The sequence below is a fragment of the Chionomys nivalis genome, chromosome 16 (genome assembly GCF_950005125.1).
Source record: "Chionomys nivalis chromosome 16, mChiNiv1.1, whole genome shotgun sequence".
NCBI classification, from domain to species: domain Eukaryota; kingdom Metazoa; phylum Chordata; class Mammalia; order Rodentia; family Cricetidae; genus Chionomys; species Chionomys nivalis.
The window spans coordinates 4,808,080-4,834,843 of record NC_080101.1 but is presented as its reverse complement, the minus strand read 5'-3'; the positions used below and the strand labels follow the sequence as shown (position 1 = coordinate 4,834,843).

Genomic DNA, 26,764 nt, shown 5'->3' with positions numbered 1-26,764 from the left:
ATGAATCTACAGAAAATAAGAACAGGTACATAGATTAGAAAAAAAAAAAACGCCAGTGACGTCAAAACTGAGTGTGCCATGAGAGGCCTGAGATCACATCCCCTGTGACCCTCACAGTTGGCATGAGTGAGATGACAAGAGCTTCTTAAGCTGTGTTTGTAGTTGGAGACTCTGTCCTTCATCTCAGGGCTGAAAGTAGAGGGAGAAGATGGAGCATTGAACTTACCACATCCACGGCACCTGCAACTATTAAGTGGCTGGGAAAACCCCAAATTAGCCGTGCCTCGTTTGGGTAAATACGACCCATGAATATTTGTAAGGGCCGTCATTACTTCCCCTGTGCCTGCCTTATGTAGCCACTGTGACAGAAAGAGCTCTGGGATTTGCTGTGGAGTTGGTATTAAGAGCATCAGTGCCTTAAAGCCTTTCAGCCATCACACACTTTTAATACGCTTACTGTGAAAGTCACATCGGTATAATCAATGCAGTTTTACTTACTAGTCAGTATAAGAGAAGAGGAAGATGTGATCGTCTTGAAAACAGTGCGTCAGACGTCACCTCCAGGTTGAATCACCATGTTAGACCAAGTGCGCTGAGCCTTGAGATGACTGGCTGAGAAGAAGGCATTTGCCCTTTACGGGTTCTGGCGCCTTGCTCTAAATATACAGTTGAGTAATAGAAAATGTTTTGGAGGAACGATGAGTGGTTTCAGCTTTAAAATAAAATTATTTTATTTTTTCTTTTATTAAAAATAATTTTTGTACAATATATTCTGATTATGGTCCCATCCCCCAACTCCTCCAAGATCCTCCACACCTCCCCTCTCATCCAAATCCACACTCTTTCTGTCTCTCGCTAGAAACCAAACAGGCTTCTAAGAAATAATAATAAAATAAGATAAAACAGAAACCAACACACACACTGGAATTGGACAAAACAAACAAGCGGGAGAAAAAGAGCCAAAGAAAAGCATGAGAAACATAGATGCCGAGACACAGTTGTTGTCCACATCGCTGAAATTCTTATAGGATGCAGATACCTGTGTTCCCCAACATGTAGGAAAAACAAATCTGCATTGGCTACCTTCAAAAGTCCTCACAAAGGCTAAGGATGGAACACTTAGCCTGTCCACATCAGCCAGATAAGCAGTGTCAGGCGGACCCTGCCAGCAACCCTTGGGAGGGACAGCTTGAAATGTTGTCTGTTCTTTTTATTATTTCTGGTTTAAATCTGGACAGCAGCCAAATCATGGAAAGGAAGGCGTCCTACAGGTGTCTAAGGTTATGGCCACAGCCTCTGGTACCCTGAAAGCTTCATTTGAGATTTGATCATGGCAGGTTCTTTAGAACAGTCACCCTCCATGGTGTCTGCCTCCACCAAAAGGCATTTTGAAGGGAAGTGTTTGTGACATTGCCCTCCGTGTTTTTAAAGCCATTTGCATGTCATACACTGACCAGATAGCATTGAACTACAGCATAATCTCTGCTTTCTACCCTTAACATTCTTCTTAACACCTCTGAATATCCTGAACAAATTTAACGAGGGCTGGCTGCTTGTCTTAACAATCGTGAGTGGGAAGGCAGTAATTAAGAGTGGCTATCAGTGAGATGAGAACATTCTCTCTGAGCTGCTGGAGTGATGGCCGCTGTGGGTGGGTTCTGCTGTCCACTCCCCAGAGCAGATGGAGCTTGTGGTTGTGCCGCTTGTTCCCTATGTCCTCTTGAAACTGGAAGCGCTGTAAGCAGATGGGCCGGGAGCACAGCTGTGGCTGGCGGACATAATGAGAGACCTGAGCGGTGCTGCCCTGCCCCTCAGAGGTGCCAGAGCCTTCCAGCTGACATTACATTGATATAGTAGATTGTAAATATCAGGTCCCACAAAAATTACTGACACAGTTTTCCATGCTGTAGTCTCTATCAATATTTATTTTCATAGTTTGGATATCTAAATAAATATAATCAAGAAACAGAAAATCTGTACATAATGTGTTTGTGGTTTCAGCATTCACCTGAAATTTCATGTTGGTTATATATCAAATTCAATTAAATATTTTTTAGAGTTTAATAGGTGGCACATGTTGGATTATTTATTTTGCATTCATCTTAAATGTAAAATATATTCATACGGATGCAAATTAATCGCTTCCCCATGAAACAATGCCAGGTAGGGGATGCACAAGTGACAGCAGGGTGTGTAAGAGCCTTGTGGGTCCTGCAGTGTGAGCAGGGTGTGTAAGAGCCTTGTGGGTCCTGAAGTGGCCTCTGTTCTTTTCCTGTGCAGTAAAATAACTCGTTAACATTGAGAAAATTTCTTTGCACACAGACCACACCACACAGAAGAAAATACTGATATTTTTGAAGGGAACTGTAGTTTTATCGTATGTTAAATTTTGCCCATTACTAAATATAAATGATTGATATAATCAGTATCAAAACACTAAAGGTAGCATCCAATCCCTGTCTTCAGTGCTAAGATGAACCATATTAGTTTCTACCTCATGCACTCAGAGTTCACTTTGTATCCCACTGTGTAAGGTACAAAGTTTAAAGTTCTAAGAAGCAGAATGTGTAGCTAAGCATGGGGCAAACCTGCAGTCCCTGCACTCCAGTGGAGACTAAGGTAGGAAGTGCAGGAGCTGGAAGCCAGTCTCACTCAGCCACACAACCAGTAGAGGTCAACTTTTCTCCAAAGAAAAAAGAAAAAGAAAGAGAAAAAAAATGGAGTGGTGGGGATTGGAGGAAACAGAGAAAAGGAAAAAGAAAAAGAAACAGTTAGTGGAAAAGAGGCCATGAATTTGAAGGAGAGCAGGGAGGGATTTATGGAAAGGCTTGGGAACAGAAAGGAGAGGGAGATCGTTTGTAATTCCATTATAATCTCAATAAAATGAGCGTGAACAGTTGCGCTTATAGTATCTGTTTATTGTAATCAAAATCAATAGCATTTCTTTACAATAGAAAATGAGTGGTAATTTGTAAAATATCTTCTAATAATCGCTAATAAGTAATACTTAAAAAATAGTTACATGTACTCAATAGAGACTAATTCAAATACATAGGCACAAACTACATTGACTGACTTTAAAATTTTGATGAAAAATTAAGAAAAATATATTAAAAGATTATATTTAAATTTTGCCACCCGAAAAATCTTTATAGAAATGCCTCATCCATTTATGAATTTGCTATTACAATATGTATTGTCTTATGAAAAATAGATTAATAATTAATAATTATTGAGTTGACAGTATTTATCCTATACCATGGAGTGATAATTTTATTGTATCTGATGAAGCCAATTTCTCTTTATCAGCTCAAGTTCACTGTTTTCTCTTTCCCAGGAAGTCGGTCTCATGCTTGCAGCTCTCCTGGCCCTCCTACTGGCTTTCTATGCTTTCTTTTATCTCCGACTGTCCACGAATATTGACTCTGATCTGGACCCAGATGAAGATTAGCTGAGCAATAAATGAAGCGATCAATAAATGAAGGGAAATAATTCCGATAAGAGCATCCTTGGGGAGAAGTACTTTGGCAGTTTCCAAAACTGAAACATTTTGAATATTTTCTTCTTGGTACTGTCAGTTTGCAGAAATATCTTTGTACCTCATGGCATAAGGTATCTGGAGACTTTATCCAGCAATCCCGAGTCACATATGCTAGTCAATACTTTGTAAATCCTTCAGCTTTGGCAGATACCCTATTCATGTTATAGTTGGATAACACAGTTTTCATATGTCTTCCAAATTTACATGTGTAACTCAGCCACTTAAACATCATTAAATCTGCTTTATCCGATGTATATTGTAAGGAAAAGTTCGCATTCTTATTTGAAAATGCACACTCAAAATCATTCTAAGAATGAGCAGAAGGCAATGGGAAATTTTTTGATATTTTTTATTTCATTTTATTACTTTTGTTTATATGGATACAGTTAATTAGTCATGTGTGTACACATGTATTTTGGGTGTGTTCATGGGTACCCATGCCTGTTGGGCTCAGGGTTCAACCCTGAATATTGTTCTTTTTTAAAAAAAAAATCTTATTTTACATGCCCATCCCAGTTTTTACAAAGAAGCATGCTTTCTTTCCAGACATATTTGATATCATTAGGGAGACTATCTGCACATGCATCCGCAGGAATCTTTTTTCCTTCCTTGCCAACTGTTAGTGCACATGTGCTGTGTCAGAGATGGCACCTGGATGACAGAAGCTCACAGAGTCACATATGCCCCTAAAGAAGAGTTCCTTTCCTCCTGGGCCGTCTGAGCTGGTGTAAACAGAAAGTTCAGCTGATCTCAGTTTTAATTAACTTATTATTGCATTAATATAAAATTGGAATTCTATATTAATTATGTTGTTCTGGTCGCCTGCAGTATCATTTCGCCCCTCTTGTTAGGGAGCTGTGCAGCAATCTGCTTTTAATTGCACAGGGTTTCTCACGGTGCAGAATTGGCAGGAGTGTACCTACGCAAAAGCATTTTGTTGGGGTGTCTCTTAAATCTGAGCATTACAAAGCCTTGTTTTTTAAATTACATTTTGTCTCTTGAGAACTAATTCATGATCAGTAGAGAAAAATAAACGGTGGAGAAATATGCCACGTGTCGCTTTCATCTGTGCTCTTCTAAACAGTTTGTGAGTATTTTTGTGCTGTGACATAAAGACTATTCAGCATCTGATTGGAAGTCAGAGGTTTAATAAAAGTGTTAAAGATACATGAACACATAAATCTTAGGAAGCTTTGTGGATATATGTGTATATATATGCATATATGTGTGTATGCATACACATATATATACGTATAGCCATAGAATTGATATTAGCTTCTATCTACTATAAAGATGTATAGAAAATGGCTATTTTGAAATATGTGCAGAGTTTTAGAGTGTACCTTGACTTTCTGAGAAATAAATACAATTCTAAGATCATTTCTCTACTTGCGAGAGGCGGGAACTCTGATAGATGCTCGAGGAGTAAGTCTGGCTGTAGAGCATAGGTTGTAAAAGAACAGGTATTCTTTGTTACCTGTTCAGAGGCTGAGTGTGTCAGTGCACCATTTGTTCTGTGGAATTCATCAGTGTGAAACAGCCCAAGTTTCCAGTATCCTCACAGATTATTTATGCCAAACATCTGAGGGCAAAATTTAGCCAGCGTTATTTGCTGGATTCTTCCCCCTGAACCCACAGACTCAAGAAACAGAGAAGAGTTCCTGTATACTCACCACAGAGGACCCATCCAAGTGGCATTTTTAGGAAAGGTTGCAGCATTTTACGCCATGTGGTATGTCTGTTCGCAAAGTGAGAGGCAAGGGAATATCCAAGCTGGCATTTTGGATTTGATGGGCCTTTTACTTTCCTGAGTGACATGCCACATGTCAAGAAATACTGTTTTCTTCCAGTCTCCTCACACTGACGTGAGCAATTTCATTTAGTTATTTCTCTACCATATGGCGCTAAACACAGGCACATCCACTGCAGCTTCTTTCTGTTTTTCAGTGGTAATTGCAGTGAGAGGACGTGTAATAGTTGTGTATCAGATACCTGTCCAGGTTCTAGAGTAGCACAGTTAACAGCACTCAAAAGAGATGCTTGACAAGTGGTTGTTCTGAGGAAAAACTTCACCTTTCTGTTCTGTTCATGAGATTTGCTGTGGAGAGAAAATGTTGTTTCTATAATAATAAATACAAGTTGAAATGTACTGTAATAATAAGCAAGTTTCACCACCTGAATTTCTCCATGTCCTGTTCCATTTGTGTAGCTGGTTGATTTATGACATTCCCAGAAAACAAACCCCAGACTAAAAGCTTTGATTTCAGTAAATAGCAGGTAAAGCAAGATGATAATATTTTTACATAATACTGTTTTCATAAAATGCAAATCTCATGAACTCATATTAACAGGAAATAGCCATCTCATGAATAGAAACACCAGGCTGAACGCCTACTTTGAATATTTCAAGACAGAAAGATGTTGGCTCCCTGCTGTTTCAGAGGATCACACTTTTGAGTAGTAGGTAGCATTTGTTATAAATGTGGGGTTAGAATCAGGTGTAACGTTTAGGCATGGCTATTTCCCCATAATAACTTACTCCGCTTAGAGTGATGGAGAACAAAATAGAAGACATTATAATGGCCTGTAACTTCGGAATCCCTTAACGTATGATGTGGTGTAAATTTCAACCATTGTCAGAGAGCTAACCTGTAACCTGTGGAGAGCTGCGAATGAGGTGCAAAGGTTGTGATGTAACATGCAAGTTTAAATGAAATTAAATTTATTTGAGGAGAAATATTGTAAAACCATAGCATCACTTAATATTTCTTTCTAAAAAAGAAAAGCTACTTTTAGTGAGAATATAGGGTGGTCTGTTTTGCGACTGTGAAATATACCAAGTTTACGAAGACTGATGACATACTCTAGCCCCAGCCCATGCTGGGGAGATCTTGAGAATATGAGTCTGTTTCTTTATGTCTTTCCAGTGTGTGATTATCTACCCATGAATTTAAGTGCATGTAAGAATTTTGTTATAGTGTATTTTAAATGTCTCGGCGTAATTGTTTTATATAGTAGATTAATCAGTCCAGAATTTAGTATTTATGGTTGTCTGGTATATTGGAAGATTATATATATATATGTTATACAAAATTAATTATATAACTTGTGTATGTATAAATATATTAATTATATGTATAATTAATTGTTGCAGAATTAAGCAATTGGTACAAATTCAATATGAACTAGGTGCGTCAGGTTTTTTTTTTTTTTTTTTTTTTTAGGAAACTGAAGCTTATTTATTTAAAAACATTCTTAGCATTTCACTTCAACTTACCATACATATTCACTCCAAATGAAAATAAAATAAAATTTTATTATAATGTTTACATGAACACTAAAGCACTCAATCTTCTAGGCTGTAGAAGTGCATAGTCAATAATATTTCATTGGAGTGAATCGTACATTAGATAAGCTTCATAAATAAATGCTTAGAGATTAAACACATTTATATTTTAATGTCCTACATCTGTAACAACTTTTGATCCAGAGACGACCAAAGCCGATTCTTTATCCTCTCTCTAGCAGCAGTGACACTTCTTCACACTTACCTGAGCCTCTCTGAGAAGAGCTGCCCATTTCTCCCCTAGCAGCCTTGCCTTCTCTGATTAGCGTTGCTGTGCCAGAGAAGCCTGGGTAGAATGATGTCAGCTATATGTTGTCGTACGGGCACCGTACTTAGGATCACTACACCTTCAGTAAACGCGGAATTGTAGCGGATGAAACCACGCCTACAGAATTATCCTCACCATGGTCTTCAGCTGGAATTGCATAGAGAAGTACACGTGAAGAAGTGTGCCAGTATGGAACCGTCCTAACTGATCATGAATCTCCTAAAACAATTGAACTGCAGCCCCAGTCTGCATAGTAACGCCTTGTTACACAATTTCTGTATCCTTAGCAACAGATATGGGATGCTTATTTCAATAAAATAAGTTACTTTATGTGCCAGAAGATTTTTGATGACAGTGCCCCCTCCTATTTTTCATTTTTTAAAACAACAACCAAATTGGTGGGGAGGCAGCCAAAATCTGAGGTACCAGTGTTTCTCGAACAGATGTCGCGCCATTATTTTTTAGCTCGTTTGGATGAATAAACATGCGAAACTGTGAAGTATTACATTTTAGATTTTTCCATTAAAAAAAGAGACAATCTGTTTACTGTCCTAATTGAGACAACAATCCTCGTGGTTGCCAGTTTTGGCAGTCATAACAATGAACTATAAATATTTGGACCAATCAAGTAAATGGTGAGCATAAAGGCTATAGCATGTGTAAAGTTCTATTTTCACGGGCACCCATCTTAGTATGACTTTTTTTTTTTAAACTTCATTAAATAAAATGTTTGCGCGGAGCTAAAGTTTCATGGTACAGCTAAAAGAAGTGGATTTCGAGATCTAATTTCATCCTGGTTTGTCAACCTCTTCCCTGTACAGCTGTCCGTCTGCTGCTAACAATGTAGGTTGTAGTTTCTCTGCTGAAGGAGAAGGGGCAGGTTCACTGTCGCCCTTCCTGTGGGACGTTTCTGACCATAGCACAAAGCGCAGTTGTTTTTTTCTTAATTTTCTTGTATTTGCAAAAATACCACACGTTTTAAGTCTGAAGTTGCAGCAGTTGGTTTTATGGTTAAGTAAGACTTTAGAGATAGAAAAAGGTATCTGTAATGCTTGTTATGATGGAAAGAAAGGAAAGCACGGGAAAGTTAGTGGACCAGACAGCTAGCCATGGCAGTAGTCCAATCATTTGTGATCCACAGAGAGCTCTTCAAGGGACTCTTGTTTGAGTTCCCTATCTTCCATCTCCGACTGCCCACCTTCAACCTGATTTCCTTCCTTCTCTGTTTGTGTCGTCTCTAACATCCTCTGGGTTATGTGTTGCTTGTTCTATTTGACCTCCACTCACATACAAATACACAATGTGAACCTGTCTTATAGGAATGTTTGTTTTTGTTTATTTGGTTGATTATTTAACTGAGTGCATATTATTAAGGTACCATTACTGTAGCTGATGTAATTCAAGATTCTTTCTTAGTATCATCTAATACCAAGTCAATACTCAAATGTTCCTGATTGTTTCCAAGCTATCTTCTTTAATGGACCCTGAGGGAGGTCCATGGTACTCTTGGTTTTTTTTAAAGTTTTTATATAGCAGTGAGTTTTATTGTGGTTGTTTTTATATTTGTTCTGTTTTTGTGGGTTTCTTTTTATTTTTTGCCACTGACTTACAGGTTCTAGTGACATCCATTATCCCTGATTTAGAGTTTGTCATTGCTATTCATTTACGATTCTATTTTGATATTTTTATAAAATGTGATAGTTGGATATTACATCTAAGCCAAGAGTGTACATAACACATAATGAGGAATATATGTCATTACTCACTTGGTTAACTATGATTTATCAATGGGCTCATTTGCTACCACTGTGATTCCTTCTGAAATAAAGCTTTCACTTAGTATTTTAGCTGTATCTCTTAGTATACATTGAAATTGTTTATTAGGTCCCTTGTCTCTTTAAGCACTGCAAAATGCAGTTTTCTGTCATTCCTTTGTTTTTTTTTAAGTGAAATAACTTATCATTATTATTGTTAAAATTATCATTATTGTAATTATTATTATTGAGACACTATATCTATATGGGCTAGAATTATTGTACTTAATGCAAATAAACAATTTTAGTGAACAAATTGATTTAAAAGCAGGTTTTCCTCCTTGATTGTGTCTATGTGTTGGTAACTTTTGTAGTCTTTTAGTTTTTTGAAATATAACATTAAATGAGAAAATGGAATAGAGATTGTGAAAAATAGAGAGTAGGGGAAGAGAAGGAAATTACATACAAAAGGCCAAAGAACAGGAGACTTAGTTCTTATTTTTGATAGCACAAGAGAAACAATTCCAATTTCTGATGTAAAATTACCTTTGTTTAATTATAATTGAAATATTTATATTCTAACCTGTAGCTCGTCTAAGATAGAAGAGATCAATACATAAATCTTTCCCATTGTCAAATGGCATAGCTGTGAGTTGTACTCTCTAAGGTGGCCAGTGCATGTTTATATTGCTGTTGTCCTCGTCATCTGTTATTGTCATTGTAAGTTACAGAAATTTATGTATTTGATATATTTTAGCCTATGGCAATCATCTTTTTATTACCAAAATGAAAATTCTATCATGATTGACATTAGAAGCATTTTCATGAAAAAAGAATGGATTATGTTCCTCTGCATTGACATTACTAAAAGTGAGACCCAGTGCAATAAGATTTTATGTATGTATGCCAGTATGTTTGTGCACATGTATTTAAGTATGTGTATATGTATTATGTATGTATGTATGTATTGTGTAATCCAGTATGTCTGTGCACATGTATTTAAGTATGTATGTATGTATGTGTGTGTTTTTATGTATGCTATATATTTGTTTATTTGAGATGAGCCCACATACCCCAGGCAGGCCTTCAGTTCACTATGTCTCTAAGAATGACCTCAAGTTTCAAATTCTACTGCCTTTACCTCCAGAGTACAGGGTGTTCAACTTAGTATTTTTAATGTAGGAAAATATTGAATGATATATATTATATTCCTTTAGAATATAAATATATGATGATAGCATCTTCAATGTAGGTCAATAAAGATAATGTGAAGTGTATATTTCCTAATGTCAATTTAAATTTTGGCACATATACCAACTTAGGAAATATGAGTCTTTACTAAAAGAACAAAAACAAAAAGTCTTCAAGAGACACAAAAGAAATCCCCAGTCATCCTGGATGTAATGATTCAGTTGTACTAACATAAACATTATTTTAATTTGAGTACAGAGAATTTAATATGTAAACTATTATTGTTTAGCATAACACTATAGTTCAATTATAGTATATAGTCATAGTTAGGAAAAACTAGACTGCAGGACAAAAGATGCTTTATGTACTTTATGTACTAAGCATAGATATTTATTTAATAAATAGTATATAATGATAATAAAAATAGTCATTAAATGTCTTTTTAAAATCAAGTATCTTTTACAAATTAAAACATGTATACCAAGACTTACAACTAGATTAATTTCCAAAAATTTGCAGTCTCTGAAAAAAATTGAAATCATGTAAATTATTAGGAGAAATCACAAACATTTTTAGAATCTTTTAGTAGAAAATTATTTCTAGACATTGATATGAGGTAGAAATCATGAAGTAAATACTCTTAGATAACCACACACTAACCCAGTCTAACACTAGAGCCTTGATCTTTAAGGATCTGAAGAAGCAGTGTCTTTCACACACTGCTTGAGAGCGATAATTGAACATGTTTTCCGGAAGGCTCTTTTACAGAGTACCTCCAAGCTGTAAATGCCACACACACTTGATGCATTCATTACAAGATGATGATGACACCAGTGTTATGCAAAGAATAAGCAAAGCATTTTAGCCACAGTGCTGTTCATTATTCTCAAAGTACTAAAGGCAATGATGGTGCCTACCTAGCACAGGACAAATGACCCACGTCAGCCCATAAAGTAAGTGTGGTATAGTCTGCACGTGATAAGTATTTAGCTTAATGATCAGAGGATGGAAAGTTGCTTGTAAAATTACATGGTACACAATTTTATTTGTGTCTATCTGCATATCTGTATTTAAATGCATAAAAAGGGCATTTAGCGAGAAGTAAGGATATTTATCTTTATATACAAGTTAAGATTGATTTACATCATTGTAGCAAGCTGAATCCTTCATCTCTTCAGAGACAGCTAGGAGGGAAATGTTTCACTGAGTTACTTAAGAATCCAAGCACCGACTAGGCATGTTTCTGTTGTTTCATTTTCTTTCCTTTCCGGTCACTTAACAGTTGTGACTACCTATTAGGTATTAAATCTACCATGTCGGCCTTCACAATCCTCAGGATAAGCACGAGATCCGAAACAGCTTTGCTCTTCACAGTGACAAAGTCATCTATTGTTTATACACAAACTGTTAATTATTCATTTTCTATATTTCACTCACTGTGCTTTGCTCTTATAAGAAAAGCAGTCTTCAAAAGTGAAAAACCATACACTCATCTCATGACAAGTAATACTGACAGAAGCCAATACTTTGATCAAACAGGTAATGGAAAAAATGAATAAATTGGTAAGATGATAAGAGATTGGATGGAAAAAATCAACAAAAGGGCACAAATGTATTTGGTGCCCAGTCCATTCCCTCAGGAACCCATCAGGAATCAGAACTCACCGTGTGACTGGTGCTGAAGGCCCCGGAAGGCTGCGAATGTTCCATTGTGATCACTAGTCTTTCCTTTCTCTGCCTAAGTGACCTTCCCTAGTTTACTCTAGAAAATTCCTGTATGTGTATCTGTTAAGACTGATCAGTTCCCAGGGTTTCTGGAGTTCCCTCACCCAAAGCCAAGCAAATGGACTCATAATGAAAGCTTTCATGTGATATATTTCACACGCATTATCTGTTCTGTACCTGCTGGTCTTTCTTACTCAAATCCACTCTTCTAAAGGAAAAAAATAACCTGCTGTTTTATTGCTGGCTCTTCGGTGCTCAGCTCTGCCCCTAACCTTTCAGATATACAATAAATGTCTTTGACTGCCTAAGCACTAGACCCCATTCCTGAGAATAGGCCCTCAGTAGTGGCATCTCTGATCTAGAGAAATCAGAGTGGCAGGCGAACCTTTGTGCCGATGTCTGTTCTGTGTAAAGATGGCCTAGGTTAGCACAGTTTCCCATCTTCTTTTCCAGAACTAAAGCACGGAAAGTTGTAACAATTACAATCCTACTAACTCCTAAGTGAATATTTGAAAGCATGGAATGACCCTTTTCAGTTCCTTTCTTTCAGGAGAGGCATTTTGTTTGAGTATGAACATGCTCAATTTTGTATTATTCGAACTTGACTCCTGTACTAAAGATGAGGTATGTGGGTGGTGGGACACTGAGAGTGTCATGTATAGAACAGGGCTGTCCAAATTCTGAGGATATTGTAATTGTATTGTGTTTTTGTTCTAATCTCAAATGGGGGAATAGTGAGTTTAAAATACTCATTTTTTAAATTAAATAAGCTAATGATTTCGTTAAGAAATTTTAGACTTTTAAGACAAATTTGAGACCCCCATAAAGTTTTCTTTAAATGGCTGTTATTCTGATATTCTGGGTCTGATTAGCAGAATTGTTCACTGTGAAGACCTGCGTCTCTAGCTTTAGTGGTGAATCTTGACTGTCAACTTGGTAGCACTTAGAATCACCAGCAGAAGGGACTTCTAAACCTGTCTATAGGGTGACCCCAGATTGGGTTAACTGTGGTGGGGGGCACCTGCACTGACCAGGGTTGGCCCCTGGCTGAACAGAAAGGGGTAAGCCAGCCGAGCATACGCATCGTGCAGTTTGTTTCCTGGCTGTGGACACAGTGTGGCCAGGCTGCTCCTCCTGACATGCTAGTCAGAGCCTTCCTTCCCTGTGACTACAGGCTGTACGCAGGACTGTTGAAGACAGATAATCCCTTGCTCTTGTCAGGTATTGTGTTACAGCCATGTGGCAGGTAACTAGCCGAGAAGTCAAATGATGTATCTTAAAAACAAGTTTGATTCTTAGAGAGCCTTTTGGAGCTTCCTGTGTGAGCTTTTTATCACTAATATACTGATTATGTCTAACTTTATTATAATATATAATATAATATATAATATAATAACTTTATTTAACCACAAATTATTGTATTTTAAAAATTCATAAATTGCATATATACCTACATGATATTGAAAGAATTTTAATTTTAAAAATTAAACTCACCCATATAATGGCCAATATGCCAATATTTAGTATTTCCTCTTTTAGTTTTGGCCATTTGGAAATTTTTACTTTACTGGTTGGTCTTGAAGTTAAACAAGTTTTAATATGTATTTCTACTCATTTACATTTTATCTGTTCCTGTTTTGTCCACTTAAAGTTTTGGGGACTGGGGAGACAGTTCAGGAGATAAGAGCTTGCACTGCTCTTCCGGAGGACTTGAGTTCAGTTTCCAGCCCCCACATCAGCAGGCTCACAATTACCTGCGATTTCAGATCCAGAGGCTCGCATGCGCCTGACTTGTGTGGGTGCCTGCATGCACGTGCACATGTCCACAAACAGACATAATTAAAATGAATAGAAATAAATTATTTAAACATGTTGCTATTTCTAAAAATAGAATTTTTGTGATTTGTTAACATAAATTTTTATCATCCATGTGTGTGCTTGTATGTTTAAAGAATATTCTGAGGATTTATGTGTTACACTCTCACTTTCTTTGAGGTGTCTGCTGATTTAAAACAGTTTAATGTGATTAAATGCAAATATTGAGATCACAGCAAGTCTTCCTCCAGAACCATGCAAGAATAGATTGTTAAAAAAAAAAAAAAACACCAAAAAACAAAAAACAAAAAACAAACAAACAAAAAAAAAAAAAAACTGGTGTAGTTTTAGGTGCCCCATCAAATTGGCTTAACTACTTCCTTTATATTTTCAGTGATGTCTGCCTTGACCACTTCACATATTCTGAGAAGTCCTCCCTTGCCGTGTTCTGACTTTCTCCCCAACACTCCACGGTCAGCCTTGTGAGTTTTGTCCCTTGTGTGTATCGTCCCATGCTATTCTGGGATGCAGTTCCTTTCTTCCCCGGTGTCCTGTGATACCTCTGTGAGACTACCTGTCTAACACTGAGATCAGGACTGCAGTCTGCTCCAGTGGGCATCTGTCAGTGGTGGGGTCCGTCCCTGAGCCCTGACGATGCAATCACCTTGAGAGCAGAGAATTTGTATGCAAATGTCCGCAGAAGTGTCCGTCTGACCTGTGCTCTTTTCAGTGAGTGTTCGAATTAGAAATGCTTGTTCTCTTTCTCTGATGAAATCGAATCATTTTTAATGTGATTCTGTTAAATCCATATGAGAAAAGTCTCTGCTTTAATGCAGTCAAACCCAGTCCAGAGAGCATGCTATTTTCATTTATTTTGTTCATTTCGTTAAAGCAGTTACGTAAGTTCTGCCTAAGTGTTTTTGTTAGAGATATTCTTAGATGCATTTTGGTATGTATAGTGTCCTGTCCATATGAAATGAATTTATTCGTTAGTGTTTTCACACATGTCTAATGCATTCCGGTCACATTCAACCACATACCCTCCTTTATCCCCATCCCACACAAATGCCCAACAAACTTGCCGTCCTCCCACCAAGTCTCCATCCCATTTTCATGTAAACATTTAAAAATTATAGTTTTATTGCTATGGAGAAATACAAAGAATGGTTGCTATTAATCCTATTGACATGATAGTAATAAACAATGCATTCTAATTCTCTAATAAGTACTGTATAGACTCTGGAATTTTATTTAGACATATGGCATTGTATTCAAATAAATAGCAGCTTTGTCCACTCCAACTTTAGTGCTATTTACTTTTCCTTATCAGCTCAAGTTCGGTTAGACCCTTCAGTACTTGGCAGCACAGACTTTGACTTGTTTGTGGCAGAACCTGCAAGGCTCCTCGCAAATGTTATCTCATGAAGCCTGGTCCAGCTAAAATGCAAATTCCATTTATATTCGGGCTTCTTAGTCGCCTTCCGTTTCTGATTGTTTGTTTGTTTTCTGTAACAGTTATTACAACCTGAAGTAGTCATGTTTTCTTACGTTAGTCTGTTACAAGTCTATCAGTCACCACCATAGAACGTTCTGAATTGTTGCCTGAACTGTTGTGAAGTAATTAGATAACGAAAATTATAGATATTTATATGTATGTTACAAAACATCTTTATGGTTTTATTTAGTTTTATTGTTGATTCTGTAAAGATTTTCAAGTATGTAAACCTGTTTATTAAAGGGCAGTAAGATTATCCAGTCGATGTGAAACAGAAATAATGATTTTGTTCATCCTTATTTCTCATTTTCTTTTTCTTTATTCTTCTCTCATACAATACATCCCTACTGCAGACTCCCCTCTCTCCCCTCCTCCCAGAGCCCCTTTATACCTCCCCTCCCTGAGATCCACTGCTCCTCCTTTTCCCATAAGGAAAGAGCAGCCCCTACCCGGATGTCAGCTGAACTTGGCATAACAAGATGCAGTAAGACTAGACATAAATCTTCATATCAAGGCTAGTTGAGGCAACCAGAAAGAGGAAAAAAGTCCCACAAACACATGAAAGAATCAGAGACACCATCCCTCCCTCTGTTAGAAGTCCAACAAAAACCTCAAGCTAAACACCCACAACATGTTTGCAGAGAACCCAGTACAGACCCATGCAGGCCTTATGAGCCTTGCTTAGTTGATTCTCTGGGCCACGTTCTACTCATGTCCTTCACCCCTCTGGCTCCTGCAATTCTTCTTGCCCATGCAATCCTACCTCCCCCTCTTTAGTAGGGTTCCCCAAGCTCGGCCTAATGTTTGGTTGTGGGTTTCTGCCTCTGCTCTTGTCAGCTGCTGGAGAAAGCCTCTCTGACGACGACTGGTTTAGGCACTGGTCTGAGTGTAGCAGAATATTGGTAATTATTTCAATAACTTTCTTTCCAATTCTGCTTGATTCTACCCTAGTCCTGTGCCAACTAGCTTCTGGATCCTTGCCACCCAGGGAGTGCCAGGTGTGGTCACCTCCTCTGGCTTACAGCAGTCATTCATTGATTGGCGTCTCCCAGCCCTCAGCCACCACTGCCCCAGTGCATCTTTCAGGTGGAACAGGTTGGGGTCGTAGGATTTGGGGCTGGGGTTTGGGGTTGGAATGGTGTCCCAGTCCCACCAGTTAAAGAAGATAGCCTGTTCATATCCTTTGTCACCAGGAGTCCCCAGGGGAGTCACTCTCATAGGTCCCAGGAAGTTTCCATTGCACTGGCTGTCCACATTGGCCTACCAATGCCACCCCACATTTCAGTCATCTCTTCCCTGTCTCTCTCCATCTGTCCCTACCCTTCCTGATTCCTCCTGTTTCCATCCCCACCCACCCCCAGTCCTACAAAATCTATTCTATTTCCTGTTTCTAGGGAGATACATGGATTTCCCCTAAACCTAACCCCTCTGGGTCTGTGGATTGTAGCATGATTACCATTTACTTAACAGAAAATATCCCCTGATAAGTGAGTGCTTAGCATGTTTCTTTTTCTTGGTCTGGGTTACTTTACTCAGGATGATTTTTTCTAGTTTCATCCATTTGTCTGCAAATTTCATGATGCCGTTGTTTCTAACTGCTGAGTAATACTCCATCGTGTAAGTGTACCACATTTTCTTTACCATTCTTTTGTTAAGGGACACCTAGGTTGTTCCCAGTTTCTGACTGTTGTGCATACAGCATCTGTAAACGAAGCTGAACAAATGTCCTATGGGTAGGATGGAGCATCTTTTGGGTGTGAGCCCAAGAATGGTATAGCTGGATCTTGAAGTAAATGGATTCCCAGTTTTCTGAGGATCTGACATATTGATTTCCATAGTGGCTAAGTTTGCACTCTCACAAGCTATAGGAGTATCACACCCTAGCCTACATGAACTGTCATTTGTGTTATTAATCTTAGCTATTCTTGCAGGTGTAAGATGGAGTCACCCTTTGTAACATTGCTAAATAATTCTATTACACCATCATGAAAAGGCTTTACTGAATATAAGCATGATCCATATCATCTATTATCTATCACTTATTTTTCTCTATCTCTATCTCTTCCCTATTACAATTTGAGCACACTTTCTCCAAAATACTCAGAAACTGACCTTTAATCACATCGTACCGGATGAATCCGTCATCCAGAACGGTCTTGAGATTGTCAATTGCGCTAACGTGAAATTTTTCCTGAAACAAATGAGTTAAAGCCACTTTCAATTTGAAAATGGCTAGCATGTGAAAATGGTCAGTTTCAGGTCTTCATGTTGTTTGTTAGGAGTCTGTGTTCGTTCTTGCCAAATAATGGTTTTCTGTTTGTTGATGCTTTACTATCTAGTAAGAATTTTTGAGCTCCTGCCCTGGGTTTATCAGGCATCCCTCAATAACGGGCTGTGGTCAGGATCTATAATATAAACCAGATAAAGGCTCGCCTCCTCTACTTGCTTTTGGACAACATTTTATCACCACAGCACAAAGATAAAAGAATGTGATATTTTATTTCACTTGTATTATCTTGATTCTTTTCTTCAAAGTTCTCCCATTGAATTTTCACTGAATTCATTAAACCTTGGTTATATTTTAACTTCCTTCTAAGATGGACTTGGCCATCTGCTTGCTTCGGTTTCTGTAGTTACATATTTTTTCCTACTCTATTTATTCTACTTATGTTCTTTTGCTTACAATTTTATTCTGGTTTATGCCAGAATACTACTTTCCTACCTTCTTATCATACATCTATATCTGTAGCTAATCTTCAGATGCTTTTTGAGACATTTAAATTAATGCAGTGATTATGTTTGAGACTTTTTTAGATCTTTTTCTAATTGTTTTTGTAGACAAAACACCTAAAGTATTTCCAGTGTTCTTATTCTGTTACCTTTGTAAAGGGTTGTTGGTTAATTGTTTCCAAAGCTACTGACTTAAATTCTTCTCACTTCTGCCTTCTTCCCAGTAGCCAGTGTTAAGAAATATCACACCCACATTTACTGTTTACCACTGGAGTCTGTAGCTTGAGCATATACTGCATCTACTGGCTTACAGTCCTGTCAGGAGTTTTGATGCAATGTGGCACTACATACCAGTTAATAATAAGCTGATACCTGTGTACTTTCCTTTTCTCAGTAAAGCAACTGTTGAATCATTTCTAGTTTCACTTGTACCTTTTCGTAGCTTGGGAACAGGGTCTTGCTATATAGTTCAGGCTGGCTTAGAACTCATGACCCTTCTTCTTTTGACTGTCAGATGCTGGGATGACATCACCTAGTTTAGTCTAGTTTATAGTATCAGTGTGAGGCAGGAGTGTAATTTGAGATGAGATTCAAGTTCAAAGGGGCACTATTATCCTCAGTCCCAGAATTTTATTAGAAGCAGAGGTTTTCATTTATCATCTCCAAGAATAACTATATACAATAACATTGCCTTGAAATTCCCCCCATAGGTTTGAGTTTTTAAGGTTTTTGTAGGTTTGAGTTGCTGTACTCAGTACTTTAAGAAAAGGTCTTGTCGTATTGATGTTCATGCTATTGGCATACTCTCATGCACGTAACTTTCCCAGGAAAACACAAATGAAAACTATTACGGCTTTAGAGAATTAAAGAAAGTATAACAGCATATTTGACTCACCTATATTATGTGCCCTTTTAAAAGTTTCTTAAATAGATAAATATTTTACAAAACAAGTGCAGTATCCAATGTTTTTCAAAATCCTTTACAAGAATCTTCAAGAAAAATAATGCACAGAAGTTCATATTCTCCTGACAAAACAAGAAATAATGAAAACTAATTTCTTCAATTGATACTTTCTCAGTGCTTTTTCAGTTCATAAAATACTTATAAAAATAAAAGCCCATGCATTTTTCCTTATTGTAGTTCATATGAAAATTAAGGGAGCCAACAATAAGAAAATATGATACATTATTTTAATCTCTAGTATTTATTAATTCATTTAATTTAAATGCAAATTATATGTTTTAATAATCATAAATTTCCTGGCATCGGGCTGGTCCTCCTAATGAGCAGTGTGAGAGATGGTACTTTTTGAAATTCTAATAAAGCATTCTATGGAACGTGCTTCCTTTGTGAACACCGCTGCTCCTTGAAATGTCCCGAACTGTGGAGCTGAGATGATTGACAGCCAGAGAAGGTGTTTAAGGTTGGGACAGGAACCACTCTGACTGCATGCTGAACTCAATCTGAACGCTGAGTTAAGAAGCAATCTCACATCAGTGTGTGGAAAGATTTCACTTGTGATCACAGACAAACAGAGGCCCTCTCGCTGGTAGGTGTCAGAAGTCATGTGATGGACACTAATGATGTCCGCTGCTTTTCATCGTCTGTCACAGACAAGTCACAGTCTTTTCCACACCAACAGTTAAGAGCATTTAATGAAACAAAACAGCGTTATCGAGCTTCGGGTTCCTTGTCTTCTTTGGTACTAGAAACGAGGCTTCAGTTCATTAAATTGTGGCTTGTGGAGGTACACCACAATTAGAGTCTGTCCACCGAAGCAAAAATTATAATAAGATCCCAAGGCGAGTCTTTAATGTACACTGACCACCCTGTCCCCGTCTCAGAAGTTTAGAGAAATTCAGCGAATATCACAAGTTTAGTCATGAATATATGTATATTTATCTTGCTTTAGTATGCAATAATATGTTCTTTATTTTAAAATATAAAAAGAATAAATATGGCAGACCCTATCATCCAGATAGAACCTGTGACATTATTTGATAACTTTCATTTGGTTGTGTGTCCTTCCCTCCTAGAGGAAGTACTCACAGGAATACAAAACCTGCAATTGATTTGTTCCTTGTCCTCTGCCTCTTACTATAGGAATATCCAGAGGGGTTTCTGTTGTTGCTGCTGTTATTTTGTTTTAAACCAAAAGATGTACAAACATAGATAGAAACTGGCTCATGATATTGCTGTTTTCATTAACTCTACACACACTGGGTTTCTGTGAGGAAGAGGGCGCTTCCTCATGGCTAGGAATGGAGCAGCAAATGAAACCTGAGCCCCTCTCCCACAGAGCCTCTGGGCTCCACTCGGCCTTCTCGGGTCTCTAACATTTGTTCACCAGCACCTTCTCAACCAGCTGCACACAAACTGCTCGGTTACATTTTAACCCGATGCCTCATCTCCTCTAAAACCCTCAAATCTCACGTCACAGTCATTTCTTCACCCCTTAACAATATCTCTTTTGATGTATACTTTAGTTATTAAGCATACTATTTCCAGGCTTCCCACTGGAGAGTATATGGGCTGTGGTGTTACCTTGTTTGCACAAATAAAGCTTGCCTGATGATCAGAGGGCAGAGCTAGCCACTGGCTAACCATAGAGGTCTGGAGGTCTGTACAGACAGACAGGAAGTGATATGCTGGGAGGAGAGAGGAAATGATGTTAAGACAGGAAGACTTATTTGTACAAACAAGATAGCACCACGGCGGGCTATTCCCATACTTTTATTTTTGTACTATATCATTTTTTTCTGTCTAATAAATAAAGTGTATGAAGTGCTGAAGCTAGTTCCTAGCATGCACGGATTCCACAGATATTTGTTGAAAATTTGCACTGGTAATGTTGAATAGAACGCCAAAGTGTGAGTAGACGCCAGAATGGAAACAAGACTCAGAAAGTTATAAAGGGTGAAATTTTATTTCAGACAATTAGAATCAGTTCTGTGGGAAATGATAAAATGGACAGAAGCAGAAGTTTTTTTATTCCTGTCAACGTTAAATGAAAGGAAGTGAAGAAGGCTGAGGAAAGTGTCTACACAACGAACACGAAAATCCAGTTATTACGTATGCTGTGGCCCAGCCAAAGGCAGGACTTCGACAAGGAGCAAACCCCAGTGTAGACTAGGGAATCTTCTCCTTTTGTGATAGATTGGCTTGCAGCGTCACGTTCGGCTTTCCTCCCCTTTAGACTCTAAGGAGATGGTCGACTCCCTGCCAGCATCACAGCTGGCAGGGAGACTTCTCTGTGAAGAGGCAGAAAGGACAACTCAGTTCGGCCTGACTTAGTAGATGCTGGTCCAAACTTGAGAGTCTGACGCCAGCCAGTTTATTGTAAGCTTATTTAAACACAGTACAATGGGGAGGGGGGCTTCCTGGTGTAACAATGTCCAGTGCACAGTGAGGCTCATCACTTCAAGACTCAAAGTGCGTGTGACCACGAAGATGGGTTCTGTAGCTTAGGGTCTAGTATCTGGTGTGGTCTAGGACAAAAATAGCACAGAGTTGAGCAGCCTGTGAAGGGCAGGTGACATCTCCCCAAGGATAGATTCTGTTGACTGAGAGTCAGGGAAAAGGTCTGTGGAGGAAGAGTCCGGGGATCTGGATGAGGTCACCAGGTCATTAACAACACTCACTCCGGCTTTCTGAGAGGAAACAAGTATTTATTTCCTCCATTGAGGTGACACTGGGAGTGATTAAAATTTCTGGTTTCCCTAGTGACCTTTGAGTGCAAGGACCTTGGTGCTCTCAACACAAAATAACACATTGATGTTTGGTGGTAAAAATTTTATTGTTGATTTCAATCTTATTACAAAGTATTATAAGATTTTTCAATTTTGTAAAATTATTCTCATACATTACAATGCATGAACTGTAGTGTAATCCAGTAAATGAACAAAAAGTAATTTGAATACTTTAAGAAGCATAAATTTCACAATGGAAATCACTGACGCAGCTCCTCCCTCATGCTCCTGTCCACCCGACTCGCATCACAGCTCTACTTAAACTGACTCACACTGATGCTCCAGGCGAGACCCTCCACCATCTCCCTCCAGCTGCCTCCATTGTTGTCTTGCTGGACTTCCTCAAACACAAGAAGCTGTTACCCAACATCTCCAATATCCAGGGTAGTTGCAGATGGGCCAGACCTTGAGGTAGCAGGCAAACTAGTAGGACACTGAGTAACAATAATTTTTACACTCGTTGGTTGGTGTAGGTCCAGCAGCTATTGGAATTATGTCTGCAGGTTTCTACCTCCCTGTGGCCGGGCTCCATGTCTAATCCACCCTTTCCTATACCGCAGCGTCTATAGCCCATATGCATTTATATTCATTAGAAGTCCGATGAGCTACCATTTTGCAAGGAAGCCATCTATGTTTATATTGTAAATAATACACAAATAACCCAATGGAAATACCTAATATTATGATATCAGAGTAAGTCACTTGGCAAAGACAATTTGTATCCAAAATTGTGTAGTGTACTTCCAAATTAAGGTCACAAGAATCTCAATGAGCAGTAGATACACACCCAGATTTATAAGGAAGTATGTATCTTTCATAATCCTCTGGCTATTGAAATGTAAAAACACATTTAAAGTATTCACATATTAGTTACTGTCTTCCGTTACATTCAGCAAGCCATTTTATGTGCATTAATGCATGTTTTTGCAATGTTTTTGACATTTATTATGTATGATCTCACTGCTCTCTGACTCCGTTGGCAGAGCTCACCCTGAAATAAAATTAGCATTAATGATTATTAATAACATTTTAATGGAGCATTATATTAACATGTGAGATTAGGGCTTTCTCATGTGATAATTTCTCTTAACAGTTTAAAATTTATCGTGCCATTATTCTAGCCCCCTTCTCCTTCAGCACCATGTGGGCTTGCCACTTCCAAAACCACCAAATTTAATTAGCAGCGAATGATAATAGCAACAACAGCTCTCATCCCGGAGTGCTCTGCACCCTGGGCCCATCAGTAAGCACTTTACGCGCATTGCATTCTTGGAGTCTTGAGGATTTCCTTGATTATAATCATCGTTATTACCATTTCACATTGAGAAACTGGAGCCTAGAAGTGTGAGGTAACCTTTCCAGCGTCATAATCTAGAAGTTACAAGCCCAGGTTTCCAACATGGAAGTCTCTGAGTTCCGAATGAACCCTTTCCAGATGTTTCTTCAGCTTTTGTTTCTCTCTGCTTTCTGTGAATGGTAGATTGGAGATTGTCCATCGACTCTACCTATATTGTATTTAACTTCTAAAGATGCGTTATAGTTGGTGTTATAGTAGGAAACCTCTAGACTATAATTCTGTATAAGTACCCCGTGGTATGCCATGTTTGCTCTATTCCCACAGTATATTAATTGAGAGCAATTAACTTAAAAAGTTAACCCGGGATAGGTTTTTAGTTTATAGTGCCAGCTTCATTTGCATCAACATTCTCTCACGCACATGTCCCTGAATGTGCCTGTACATGGGCCGTGGAGGCCAGAGGTTGATGTCAGGTTTCTTCTTCTGTAATTCTGCACATAAATTCTTATTTTGGACCAAGTCTATCATTTGGCACAGGAGCTCATCGACCACATGGAAATCTGGCTTGTGAACCCTTGCGATTCTCTGGTCTCCCCTTTTCAGTGTTGGATCATTGCTGTGCAGGGCACATGTGGCCTTCTGTGTGGTGCTGTGGATTTGAACCTGGGTATGCATTCTTCTTCAGCAAGACTGTTACTCACCGAGCCATGTCCTAAGCCCCCAACACTTAAACAGGATGATTGTGAAATATGCATGAGAGCCTAAAATAAAAATTATTAAAACTAAATTATTTATTTTAATTAAATTGCCTTAATAAAATTTTCATTATCCTAATGAGGATGAAAATAGGAAAATCTCTAGCAATGGTGTTTTAATTGGATTTTGGTCCGGAAGGGTCCATGATTGAAAATTCTTGGTTTCTAGGTTTTGACATTTGGAGGGCACAAGCCAGACTCTTGCTTGGAGTCGGTGCTCTAACATGCTTTTGAATATCAGGCACATTTGCCTTCCTGTATACTTCCAAAACTTTGAAATAAAGATTGAAATTCTTCATGATTTCCTTAAGGATATCCAAGCAGAGCAATGAACGGAAGAAGCAAAGCTTCCATAAATTCTAAGAAAGGACTAATGGAAGTACAAGGAGATGTCAGTACAGCTGGGATACATTAGTTCCACCCTTATGTGGATTTTTGATTCCGTTTTCTCTTATGATTATTCACCCTACATTTTCTGTCTGCAGATTATTTTGTTTATGGAGAAATCGGCAAAGTCAGGGACTTTAACCCGACAGTAGGCAAATGTGCCCTTCCCTGCCCTTCCTCTTACTCTGTTGTGAATTAGACTCTTCAATGTTTATCTTTAGCAATTTTTAGCCACTCAGTTCTCTCAGGGCCTGATCTTCTCCGATGGTATTCTCTAGAAGTTCCTGATTTCTTATTTAGGGGTAGTGTGTGTTCTTTAATTTACACTTGTACTTTTGAAGTCCACTAGGAAGTTCTCTCCAGAGTTATATTGCATCAAAACGGATGATTCTGGGTTATTTTAAATTAGCAAGTACCCACAAAAATCTCTGGATATTCATCTGCATGGAATGATGCCTCTGAAGGCTGCATAGTCCAGGAGTTTACAAACCATGAACTTTCATTCCCAGTTCTTTCTGGACCAAATTCCAATTAAAACCCCATTGCTAGAGATATTTACATTTTCATCATCATTAGAATACTGAAATTTTTATTGAGGTGAACTAGTTCATATAAATAACTTAGTTTTAGTAATGTTTGCCTTAGGTTCTCATACATAGTTCCTAACATCCTCACTGAGCAAACAGGAGACTGCTGTCCTATGGCTTAGTTGTGACTACAGTTTTAAACCACAACCGTTCTTGCATTATCTGTTCATTTAGGAAATGTGCACCATTTAAAAATCTGTGCATGCCTTAAAATATGTTTATCAGAGGGTGAAAAGATTACTTGATGGTCAAGAGCACACACTGCTTTTCCAGGGGACCTGAGCTGGGTTTCCAGCACCTACTTTCAGTGATTCACAGTTGCCTGTACCTCCAGCTCCAGAGAGTCCTCTGGCTCATGCAGGCACCTATACTGCTGTGCTCACACACATGCACATGATTTTAAAAATAAAAAATATATATAAATTTTAACATATATATTAAAAACTACATAAAATCTGTAAACCATAATGTTCTAACCTACTAAATATAATTAGAATTTACCACATTGTTTATTAATATGTTGTTTTTATTTTAGTTTTTAAGAAGAATTTTTATTTATTTTTTATTGTTGTTATTGAGCTATGTATTTTTCTTCAGTCCCCTCCCTTCCTCTCACTTTCCCCTCTACCTGCTCCCATGGTCCCCATGCTCGCAATTTACTCAGAATACCTTGTTTTATTTTTTATACTTCCCATGTAGATTATATCTATGCATGTCTCTTTTAGGGTCCTCTTTATTGTCTAGGTTCTCTGGGATTGTAAATTGTAGGTGGGTTTTTCTTTGCTTTATGTCTAAAAGTCACTTATGAATTAATACATATTATATTTGTCTTTCTGAAGCTGGGTTACCTCACTCAATACGACGTTTTCTAGATCCATCCGTTGCAAATTTCATGATGTCATTTTCCCCCACTGTCTAATACTCCATTGTGTATATGTACCACATTTTCTTTATCTATTCTTTGGTCAATGGCATATAGGGTGTGTCCAGGTTCTGCATATGACAAATAATGCTACTATGAACACAGTTGAGCACATGTCATCCAAAGCATCTGTACCAGGTTTGTCCTTCCACAAGCAATGCATAAGTGTTCCCTTTACCCCACATCCTCTCCAGCATAAGTTGTCATCAGTGTTTTTGATATTGGCCATTCTGACAAGTGTAAGATGGAATCTCAGAGTTGTTTTGATTTGCATTTCTCTGATGACTAAGGATGTTGTTTCCTTAAGTGTCTTTCAGTCATTTTAGATTCCTCTGTTAAGAGTTCTCTATTTAGGTTGTGCCCCATTTTTTATTGGATTATTTGTTCTTTTAATGACCAGTTTGGATTATTTACATACCCACCACAGTTTCCTCTCCCTCCTCCCTTACAATCCCCTGTCCCCACCCCTGCCTCCTGTCTACCTTTCACCCCATTCACTCCTCTGTCTTCTCCATTGAGAAAGGGACAGGCCTGCCATGGGAGTCAACAAAACATGGCCCAGCAAGTTGAGGCAGAACCAAGGTCTGTGGAATATATATATACATATATATATATATATATACATATATATATATGTAAATGGATTTAAGGACAGCAGATTCTGCTGGAAGAAATATGAAACTGTGTTATGTTGAAGTTAGTTGGGTCCCTTCATCAGAGACTCTGATTTAAGGTTACAGTTTGTACTGCTGAAAGTACTGACAGTTCATTTAATTTGTTGTCTGAAGTATGGCTTCAAAGATAGTTTACTATGAATGAGAGGTGAACCTGACATCCCTTGGCTTAACAGTGATAAAGAGATTTGAACATGAAAACTGGAATGCTGGGTAGATTTGCTATTTGAAATCTATTCCCCTATAATGGGAGGGTCCAGAAGATATGCCTGTCACTAAAAGCAATTATGAAGGGAATACTGTCACTTCCCATTCTCTATTCCCTGCTGCCCTGGACTCCTTCATGCCTTTATCACTATGATTCACTACACTCTGTCTGATCGTGATACAAAATAAATTCTTTTTTTTTTTTTTTTTTTTTTTTTGGTTTTTCGAGACAGGGTTTCTCTGTGGCTTTGGAGCCTGTCCTGGAACTAGCTCTTGTAGACCAGGCTAAAATAAATTCTTGCCTTCTTACATGGCTTTGT

General features: G+C 38.1%; 1 protein-coding gene across 3 annotated transcripts in view; it reads left to right on the top strand.

Moving 5' to 3' along the window:
• Positions 1-5,793, top strand: part of Triqk (triple QxxK/R motif containing) — a 61,445-nt gene extending 55,652 nt beyond the window's left edge. For all 3 annotated transcript variants that reach the window (XM_057790666.1, XM_057790667.1, XM_057790668.1), the window contains one exon: positions 3,338-5,793. In XM_057790666.1, the coding sequence (XP_057646649.1) occupies positions 3,338-3,451 (114 nt within the window). In that variant the 3' untranslated portion in view covers positions 3,452-5,793. The remainder of the gene's footprint in view (positions 1-3,337) is intronic.
• The last annotated feature ends 20,971 nt before the right edge of the window (positions 5,794-26,764 follow it).